Raw genomic sequence first — 11,032 nt, 5'->3', positions numbered from 1 at the left:
TACATATAATTTAATTTCTTATTTTGTTCAGATCTCTAATAAATATGTAAGTCTATTTGTTTGTTTTTATCCATCTCCTTGCATCACATGTGAGATATAAATCATCATTTAGATTTAGATCGTTTAAATGTTAGTTCGTCTCATGGCTCAATAGTGGCGTATTTGTACCTATTTGTGATGGCTAGTTTACACCTACTGAGTGACTAAGTAACTAAGTTTGAATCATAAATTTAGTATGTTTTAATTATACACGTGTTTGAGAGACGCTTTAGGGAAGCTTTAGGCAACTACTTCAGCATTTCGGGGATCCACGGGGTGCGGGAGGGTTGACTACTTCGTCAAAGAAATTTTTTTTATTAATGGCTCTGCCTTCGCATTTAGCCAATGAAAGGGAAAGCAGAATTAAAAATTATAGAAAAGATAGAGTTTAGGATAAGGTTCGGTAGGCGGGTAGCTATTAAGGTATATATCGACATACATTTTGCTATAATAAACAAAGCGTGATCAAACCAGACTGGATTTTTTCCCATCTATCAAAGCTAATCCGTAACAAAAAAGTAGTGGAAATTGTATCAAGCGACAAAGCTGTTAAACATTGTCCTTGTCTAACAATTTTTTAAATATATTTTTAGGGTCGTATTCCAGAACTCTACTCAATGCTCAAGTCAGGACTTGAGTATGATTTAAAGCACTGAAAATCATACTCAAGTCCTTGCCATTAGGGTCGTATTTCCAGTGCTTGAAATCATACTCAAGTTTGCTTAAGTCCTGACTTGAACATTGAGTAGAGTTCTGGAATACGACTCTTAAAGAGGTTTTGTTAACTAATCTAAGTGGAAACATAAGTGCTGGAAAATCCTATTGGACCCACTAGTAAAACTGAGCAGACAAGTCTGACCAACGAGAAACAGCGGATCCAACAGTCCGAAACGATTATTCTCATCTAATTATCCAGTAAATCGATGATTACACAGCATTACTGTGTTCCGGTTTTGAAGGGTAAGGGTGCTGGTGAAATTAGGCACATGGGACTAGTCAACTTATGTCTCAGGGTAACGGGCGCAGTGGTAGTGCCCCTCAGATCTTTGTGATTTAAAGCTTTGAGTGGCACTGCAACTGTTATGGACAGGCGTTTAGCTTACCATCAGGCGCACGACTTGTTCGCCCTGTCACTTGATATTATAAAAAAAAGCTTACGTGCCTGAATCCAGTGTGACCATGGTCGAGGTTTTGAAATTTGAATAGTCAGATTAAAAGTTGCCATTTAGTCGGTTTTAGTCGCAAAAAAACTAGATTTAGCCGGACTAGCAGTGGCTAGGGAGCGAAGAATAAAAATAGTTCAACAGTGAATCCCATAGGAGTGAAGACATAGAAATATATTCTATGATCCCATGGGAGCATAGCGGCGAAAACATTAGCTATACATATACACTAACTTATGTGTGTACGATTTTTTCTACGTAAATGTACTTATCAATGAAATTAATTGAATTTCCAATATCATTTAAACAAAGGAGCGAATAATTTTAAAATTTTGCTACTAAAACTCATTAATTCACGACTTTTTCTGGGTGCAATTAGATATAAGCTAGCTGCGTTCTCGAGATTGAAAAATGGTGCCGCCGCCGGAATAAGCTTATTTCAGCATGGACAGTAAAACATCCTTATAATTTCAAAACGCCACCACTAAATCAAGTTTTTTTACGACTAGAACCGACTAAAAACGCCTTTTTCTGTTTATAGTGTAATCAGATATAAGCTAGGTGCTGTGGTACTCGAGATTGAAAAATGGTACCATTGGAATAAGCTTATTCCAGCGTGAACAGTAACCCTTATAACTTTTTCACGGCGGACGGGGAAGCTAATCAAGTCCGTAGTCCGTCTCTGGAAGGAGAGACACCCCACGGCATCACTCATTCCGCTGTCGAAGCACCTCTCTCCTGGGCATACCATGACACTCTTGGAAGTCTTTAAATAGACTGCGGGGACCCAAGTCGGCCGAAGCAAGGAGAGCATGCACAGAAGTGCCATAGTCTCTCCCCAGGCTATGGCACATCTTTTATCTTGTCCTGCGTTCCCCTACACCTGCAAAGGCGAGGACCTGTTCAATGTCACTGATAATGCTGTGTCAGTCGCCTTTACTGGTCCTCACAAATATAAACGTCAGAGTCGACACACTAAGAAGAACGGCGGACCGATTAAATCTACTTTTTTGCGACTAGAACCGATTTAATGGGGACTTTTTACCTGACTAGTCAAATTTCAAGCGCTCAACCATGATCAGGCTGGAATAAGACACGCTAACCGCTGTTAAGTGATTGTTTACACACATAACTTACAATCTAGTTAAAACTTAGTTAATTATTTCGTCGCTTAATAACTGTACACTAGCCATGATTTACAACGTGTTGTATAAATCGTTCAGAATAAAAATAAAAAACAGTAAATTAAAAAATAGTATTTTATATAGTGACCACATCTTGTTTCGTCCACCCTTCTGCTAAATGTTCTCTTACAGCTCTGTCTAATATTACCTGAAATTAAAAAATAAATAAAAAATCATTCACCGTTTATTAATGCAATTGGGTAATTGAATTTTTAAGGTGAACAGACGACTTATAATATACAAATTATTAAAATTTTGAAGTATCATGTATTTAACACAATGGCTGAGTGAATGCAAAAGTGCAGGATAAAAGTTATAATGAAATTATATTCTGCTTTATAGGATCTTTGGAAAGGATTTGGATTTAATCGGAATTGACGTATTCTCGGAATTGAAACTCTACGTTGATTTGACCCCACTCTGATGTGATAACTCGCCAGAGACGATGCTTAATGCGTATATAATAGAGATAATGGATTATTTATCTAAAACTAACAAAATAAAAATTCACCACGACTGTGGTTTTAAGCCTTTGCGTTGTCCTTTATGAGAAAAAAAAAACTACAAAATGTTACTTTTTTGAACTACTCAAGTCAAATATTGTAAGCGGCCGAGTGACAATGTTCACTGCAAAACTCATGCGCTGCACTGCTGATGTGCTGTGGCTATCGAAAATACTATCGAGCGGCAACTCTGGTTCAATGGTCTTAGGATCGGCGCCCATTGGTGGGTTGGCATGGCAAGGGATCTTCGGCATTCATTATGTCATGATATCCTTATGTATACCGTCGCGACAAGTCGACGTGACGCGATCATGTTTATTACCAATTGTATATTTAAAAATGGTAGTCCTGCTGAAGAAGAAGAGAACCATATTCCAAGGAGCAGATTTTGGGTGAATGATTCAGAAGCCTCGGCTGGGTATCCCAAAGCTTACTGCAGCTTTGTGCCTATAGCCATGACCAATTATGATTGAAATTTCAACTATAATGTCGTGACATTAAAATATATTACTACTACCGTGTCAGTGGGCGCTGGGCCTTACACGACAGTGGTCTTCTCCACATCATGATGTTGAGAACATCTTACCTCTATATCCCTGCAGCCCTGCATGGCTCGACTCATGACGGCATCAAAGTAGTCCATATGAAGTCGGTGCGATATTTCCAACAATGCTATGTTGCCTGGAAAAATATTTAATGTTTACCACCTCAGATTACTTAGTAATCTTTGAGTTTTTACCACTATAATAGTTGTTTTGAAGAGCGTAATGCTACACGTGGCTGCAAGAATTATCGGATTTTTCAATAAGGACATAATAATTTCGTATTGCAATAAAACAGAATAATTGAGATATCAAGCTGAAGTTTATTCCAGGTGCAGTTCACATGTTACATTTAAACTGCCTCTGTGGCCGAACGGTTACCACGCCGGACTGCCACGCAGACGGTCTCAGGTTCAATTCCCGGGCCGGGTGAAATATTGCTAATATACTCGTGAGTTTGGGTGTAATTTGTGGTTGTCTATGTGTGTCTCCATGGCACCCGCGACTCAGGTTTCCCTAGTGCGGGGTTGTGTTAGTGGGGTAATGTTGAGTGTGTGCGTTATTATTATTATGAAATTCGATCTCGTTCCTATGTGTCGTTCTGTTGAAGAGCAAGTTCGTTGATCGTGTAATCTCGCTAAATAGTCATGGCCACCTAGCTTATGCGATTTGACGCCGTTGGAATATTTTTATGGGGTGAACGCAGCAAACATGTATCTCGGTGGTCATATGAACGAGATCGATTCCATTCTGAAATGTAACATGTGCACTTCACCTTACATGTGTATTTTTGCTCGATATCTCTATTGTTGTGTTTTTTTTTCATAATTATTAATACAAAAATCGAACACTTTAGAGAAAATACCTAACTGGGTTACGAAATACTTTCATAGATTTCTCGTAGATGGCACTACGGCCAAAAAGTAGTTGAAAACCAAATACAAACTAGTGGAGTGATTTCCCATAACATAATTGAATATCGTGGTGGTTGAACATCATGCTATTCAATAAATTTAAATTACAATTAAAACTGATTTATAATTTCTTGCTTAGTGGTTGGTAATTTGTTAAATAATAATAATAATAATAATCTAAAAAATCTAAATAAAAAAAAAGTTTTAATGTATTAATATTAGGGGTTAAAGTATGAAATTGCCGTTTTATTGCAATAGGTTCTTTGAATTTTCATAGAATCTTCATGGTTTGAGGTTTTCGAATGAAACTTTTTTCAAATGGTTTCTGTGATTTTTTTTTTTTTAATTTGAAACATTTGAATATCGACTTTCAATTGTTTTTGTTATTCAATTTAGACAAGAAAGATGGATACTGCGAAAATTCGAGTGATTTTTGAATACGAGTTCCGACGCGGAACTAACGCGGCAGAAACAGCCCGCAATATCAATGCTGCGTTTGGAGAGGGGTCTACTAATGAACGCACCGTGCGATTTTGGTTTAAACGCTTTCGTGATGGAAATTTCGACTTAAAGAACGAGTCACGAGGAAGACCGCCCACACAGGTGAATAACGATGAATTAAGAGAGATAGTGGAAGCCGATCCTAGTCAAACTACCCAGGAATTAGCGGCATGGTTTAACGTTACCTTACCCACAATATTGACTCACTTGCGTCAAATCAATAAAATAAAAAAATACGAAAAATGGGTGCCTCATGATTTGACTGATCTGCAGAAAGAAACGCGTGTTGAAACTTGTGTTGCCTTGTTGAACCGGTACAGAAATGAAGGAATATTGGATCGAATTGTAACATGTGATGAAAAGTGGATTATTTATGATAACCGGAAAAGAAAAATGCAATGGCTGACCCCAGGTCAAATGCCACAACAGTGTCCTAAAGCAAAACTTACCAATAAAAAGGTAATGGTAACTGTTTGGTGGTCTCAGCATGGTGTTATTCACTATAGTTTTCTCCGATCTGGTCAAGCAATAACGGCAGATGTCTATTGTGCCGAACTCCGAACCATGTTGACAAAACTAGCAGTAAAACAGCCCCGACTCATGAATCGATCTTCACCATTATTGCTCCACGACAACGCGAGACCTCACACAGCACGAGAAACCATTTTGACCCTTCAGGAACTGCAGTTAGAAACCATTCGTCATCCTCCGTATTCACCAGACCTTGCTCCAACGGACTACCATTTTTTTCGTGATTTGGACAATTATCTACGTGACAAGAAGTTTTCTTCCCAGGAGGCAGTACAAAATGCTTTCACACAGTTTGTGCAGTCTAGATCGTCGGAGTTCTATCGCAAAGGCATTAATAACCTTCCCATTAGATGGCAGCAATGTATAGATAATAATGGCAACTATTTTGATTAAATAAATTTGTTAAAAATTTAAAAAATAAACAATTTAGATTTTCAGTACAAATCGGCAATTTCATACTTTAACCCCTATTATTAAAGTCGCCAGAGACGACAATACTTACTTTATACTTATTTCTATTGTAAAATAAGTAAGAAAATAAAATGCAAAACCGGCAGGGTCGAACCCGAGTCAAACGAGTCGACTACAATGCTCGGTTGCACGGTCTACCGATGAGGTAATGCTTGCTTAAGATTGTTCGCGAAATAGTCTGATATATATTATGACACCTTTTAATAACTATCGAGTGTCTGATTATTTTATAAACAGATTTCAATATACCCTCAATGATCACTTTCTTTCTTTCGTCTGATTTTTTTCAAAGACTGATTGATCTACTAAAACTACTAAACTTACTGTTTCTCTGGTACTTTCCTTTTCCTTGAAATCATGTGATATTACACTTTTACACAAATACACCAGATATAAAAAATAGACCATTTAAAGTTAGTTTGGACACAATTTCCACATTTTTACTTTATTTTTTTAAACTTGGAGCAGTACTTCAAGATGTTCGCGGGACGATGACATCTGTCGTAACTTGTTTTAACATTAGTGGAAACTGTTTTGGCTAGTGTTTTATTCATTAATATTAAAAATGAAATGTATTATATGAAGCTGTATGTTTCCCAAATAACAAAAAAATAAAATAAATAAAAAAAAAGCTCCGACAACAAGCACATAGAAAAATTCTTGCGGTTCGCTGGTTCGTTCCGTGGCTTAGTTGGCATAGCGTCTGACACGGTTTGTAGAAGATGTCGATTCGAATCCGGCCGGATTGAAGGATTTTTTTCTAAGTGTTCGATTCTAGTGTTAGGGTCGTATTCTAGAACTCTACTCTATGCTCAAGTCAGGATTGCACTGGAAACACAAGCACTGGAAATACGACCCTAATGGCAGGGACTTGAGTATGATTTCAAGTGCTTTAAACCATACTCAAATCCTGACTTGAGCATTGAGTAGAGTTCTAGAATACGACCCTAAGATTCGAAATTAGTAGAGTGATTTCACAAAAAATAATTGAGTATCAATTCAATACAAATTTTATGTGTTTTGTGGAAATACAAAAATGTTATGTCCTTATTGAAAAACCCGAAATAAACAACAATGGTAGGTATATTATTTCAACTGCGGGTAAAATTAATGCGCGCTGCCCTTTCTCTTGGAGTAGTTATTTTCGAAAAGTTTTAAATTATAGATAATACGTACTGTAAATGCGTTGATCGGCTACGGCACACGCAGTGTGTAACCCTAACTTTACCTGTGGTAGGCAAACTGGCGACCGTAAGTACAACGCCCCCCGCAGCCTCTTCCACGTGTCCTACATCGACCAAGGGCGTGGGCTCGCCGCCTTTCCACGCCATCGACGCTGAACAGGCGCACACATACGCGCGCAGGGGGATGCCGGCGTCTATTAGGGCAAGTGTCGCCGCATTCACTGATGCACAGAAGTTTCCGCCGTCTGCCTATGAATATCGAGCTTTTTTCACACAGATCATATAAACATCACATGATAGAGTCTATTGCAGTCCATCAATAATCACAAATGTTTTCAAAAAATTGGCAGTAACGGTAATCCTAAAGTCGACATGGTGGCATGGAAGTCTAGAAAAGTCAGTCAATTTAAATTGTTCAACTTCATATGCTGATATTAGCATATATGTATAGGCGCTGACCTATAACTACAAGACAGCATAGTCGGGTATTTAGTACCTATTGATATACCAGATGTGTAGCGACGAGTACCAAATAGCTATTGTTGTAACTGACTTGTTTTACTTTGACAAGCTGTAATTTAAGTGATTAATAGATTCAAGTGTTACTTTGCGGAAGTCCATGTTAATAAAAATGGAAGTTAATTAATTTGCTACTCCTTTGTTGCACAGATTTTGGCCATTCTTTTATTTTGTATAGGATTAGCGCCATCTACCCATATCAGAAGTATTAATTTATAAATTACTTTATGACACACAATGCCATCTATTGACATGCATATTTATTAATGTTCAGAAAATAATTTTAGCTCATGATCAGTATTTGATAATATTACAAGGAAAACAAACTAAAGAGGACTTAAAATCTTAATATCCACTTGATATACATGGCCATTTACATAATATAAACTACTTCCAGGCTATTACAAGCGCCATTTAGATATAAGGCGGAATTTTGATATTTTTCAGTTACAATTTGTAGTATGGAGATTAGCAGTCCTCTTGTGTTATTGGTCCATGGTAAGAGTAAGAAAAAGTAGTCAGTCTTTTAGCGTGCATCAGGGTCAATGGAACAGCTTCATGCCCATTACGTTCACCGGGTTTACATTTAAATGTGTTGCTGATGCTTACTTTTTACCGCTGATATTTACTTTCTCATAGCATTCTCATTAGTTTCTAGGTGCCTTTTACGCTCGTCACCAAAATTCGCGTCAAATCAGGAGTGGCGATGTGCACTAATTAGTGATGTTTCACCCTCGATTTAAAAAACGTTTTACCTGCAAAACCTCAATATAAATGTCGATTTGCGACCTTGGATACAGCTCGGTCTTGATGCCAGCAGTGAGTGCTTGACGTAGGTGCATTGACATTTCTTGTGACTTGCGGTCGCCACGTGGACGATTCTTTCTCTCTCCTGGAATATATTAAATTTATTTCAATGTGAAGCAGAAAACAGTAAGAGATCTCTAGAAAATCGTAATGGATTTCTTAATTTTATTTTTGTCAAGGAGGGAAAAGAATATTGATGTTTAAACTGAGGTCTTTTCTTTTTTTTATTCTATTGATCGAAAGTATCCTAAAAGCAGGCTCTTTCTTATACAACAAGCTGCTTACAAGAACTAAGTCTGTAAAGAACCAAAATATTACCTGTGGAAAATGTAGCCATACTATATTGGCAGTTCACTACAACACCATCTGTCGAAACTTTTGATTTCGATGCCTGAAAAAAAAACTCATTCTGCACTCTATTTGGACACAGGTATTTTATATGAAAGGGTTAAAAGGCAAGGAACTCTAAGGTCCATACAATAAATACCCAAATATTAGGGGTACAAAATTATATAGATTGAACAGAATTCCAATGAGGAAATTCTCTAGTAACCAATTTTTAAATATCTATTTATTTTATTTATTTATTGTATAGAAAAGTCAACTTAAGCATACACAAAAATAGCAATTATACATTAGGTTACAAAGTTTACAAGTATACAGATTCAAGAATAATTTTTTTTGTTATTTTTTATTTTTTTAAATCTGCCATTGGATTGTAAAGTCATAATCATATGGGTTTTCTTAATGGCGATGGAGAGATTTGCTCCTGCGAGTATCATGCCCTGTCATGGTTTGTAGTTGTGTTCACATTTGTTGATCTAGGTTTAAGATGAGCCATCCTTTCAACCGAGTTGGGTTTTGTGAATGCAACAGGTTTCTAGGATAAGGAGTCGGGCTTTATATTATTTACTGTAGTTCTTTACTTCTTCTTTGTTGGTTGGTATATTCAAATATTCATGGATCTCACTATTCCTTATAAACCATGGTGCACAAGATATAGTTCTCAGTACTATGTTCTGACATCTCTGCAATATCTCGAGATTTGAGTTGCTGGCTGAGCCCCAGAGCTCTATTCCATAAGTCCAGATGGGTTTGATGATGCACTTGTACACCATCCACTTGTTGTGTCGTGGAGATTGTCGACTTATCAACCAGTATAGGTTTTTGTATTGAATGTGAGCAGCACTTCTTTTAGTTTTTATATGGTGTGCCCAGGTTAACCGCTTGTCAAGATGCATGCCCAGATATTTGACATGGTCTTTACTTGGAAGAGGTTCACCGCCCATGGTCACGGATGTGCATTCTCCTTCGCATAATGTTAAAGTTATGTGTATAGATTTGGAGGTGCTGGATTTTATTCGCCATTTCTGTAACCACTGATCTATTCTATTAAGAAGCTTCTGTGATGCTGTAAAGGGATAAATGTCGTTTGCAAGACAAACAGTGTCATCAATGTATGTTGCCATTCCACATTCTCTCTCAGGTAAGTCTGCTGTAAATATAGAGAACAGCATTGGCCCCAGCACCGAGTCTTGAGGAATAGATGCCAGCATCTCATGTAAATTAATTATTCAATTACTCATTATAATTATAATTCCAATTTTATTTACAGTTAAAAGAAAAAGTAAAAACAATATAATCCCTAATATAATATAATAGAATAAGATTTTAAATAAATGATGTGGTACAAAACAGATCATGAAGATTTTTAATAAAATATTTTTTAATTTTATTTTTAAAGTAGCTAGCGAGTCATTAAACATCAACCTACCTTTTATATTTTGTTTCAGAGAATTGGCATTAAATATTTACAACGCATTCATGCCTCCCCATGCACCTCATCTAGCTGCATATATGTATACATTTGACTGAATAACGCGTACTTTAGACCCTAGACCTACTACATTGGGCCATAATGACTTTCTAATACTGACCAGGGCTTTCACAAGCCACTGTGATTTGAATAATCGGTTATCCAACCTCCAGCTAAGTGAGAGCAGAGACTAAATTCTGCTATTAAGCATATGAGACTTCTTTGCACCTCCATATATATCTATTGTTATCACAAAATAATCACATAACGTAGACCGCAATAAATACCACGAAATTAAGCAGATATCTTTGGTATGGGATCTTAGTGAATACAGACCTGATGCGGGCCATAAACTGCAGCAAGAACTTTAGTATTCCCTTGTTCCAAGTAAGCACTGCCGTCCGGCTGGGTAAACACACCTAGCTTGCACCTTATCCGACGGAGTTCATTCGGTCGCCGTCCGTCCAAGCGAAGCCCTTGACTTGATAATAAATCTGGGCCAGGCATATTATAGTTTGTAACAATTTTGAACCAAATTTTAAACAAACAAAAACTTTTTATAACCTCAATTCATCGTGCTTTTTTTAATCTATTTAAAATGCTATGTCGTTAAAACATGAAATGCACAGACACAAATTTTGTTAAGCATTGTTTTCTGTCTTTAGTATCAGAAGTTAAATTAAATACCAAAAAAACGTGTGGATATTTCACGGCATTACCATTTAAAAAAAATTCTGCACACGTATGTAGAAAGTGCGAATAGGACGCAGCCAGGACGAATAAAAATTATTGCAAAATTCTTTGTTTAAAATAAAATAAGTTCACTCATTTGGACCACCATTCTTAGAGGATGGAAAA

At 37.0% G+C, this 11,032-nt stretch overlaps 1 protein-coding gene across 1 annotated transcript; it reads right to left on the bottom strand.

Moving 5' to 3' along the window:
- Positions 1-2,428: 2,428 nt before the first annotated feature.
- On the bottom strand, positions 2,429-10,681 carry LOC113227409 (exosome complex component RRP41). Its single transcript, XM_026460320.1, has 6 exons — positions 10,511-10,681; positions 8,677-8,749; positions 8,307-8,443; positions 7,077-7,281; positions 3,476-3,570; positions 2,429-2,534 (listed from the first exon to the last, which is right to left on the bottom strand). Exons 1-6 carry the CDS (start codon positions 10,679-10,681, stop codon positions 2,463-2,465), a joined length of 753 nt encoding a protein of 250 aa, XP_026316105.1. The 3' UTR covers positions 2,429-2,462.
- Positions 10,682-11,032: the final 351 nt, after the last annotated feature.

This window comes from Hyposmocoma kahamanoa, unplaced genomic scaffold (assembly GCF_003589595.1).
Source record: "Hyposmocoma kahamanoa isolate Upper Pololo Valley unplaced genomic scaffold, ASM358959v1 210, whole genome shotgun sequence".
Taxonomy (NCBI): Eukaryota; Metazoa; Arthropoda; class Insecta; order Lepidoptera; family Cosmopterigidae; genus Hyposmocoma; species Hyposmocoma kahamanoa.
Note: the sequence above shows the minus strand (reverse complement) of the source record. Positions and strands in the feature narration are given on the sequence as shown.

Excerpts from the sequence above, each read along its gene's own strand:
- LOC113227409 (XM_026460320.1), bottom strand. The coding sequence starts at position 10,681 with ATGCCTGGCCCAGATTTATTATCAAGTCAAGGGCTTCGCTTGGACGGA. Across the intron at positions 8,444-8,676 it reads TATGGCTACATTTTCCACAG|GAGAGAGAAAGAATCGTCCA; the intron begins GTAATATTTTGG and ends AATATATTCCAG. Across the intron at positions 7,282-8,306 it reads TTTATATTGAGGTTTTGCAG|GCAGACGGCGGAAACTTCTG; the intron begins GTAAAACGTTTT and ends CGATATTCATAG.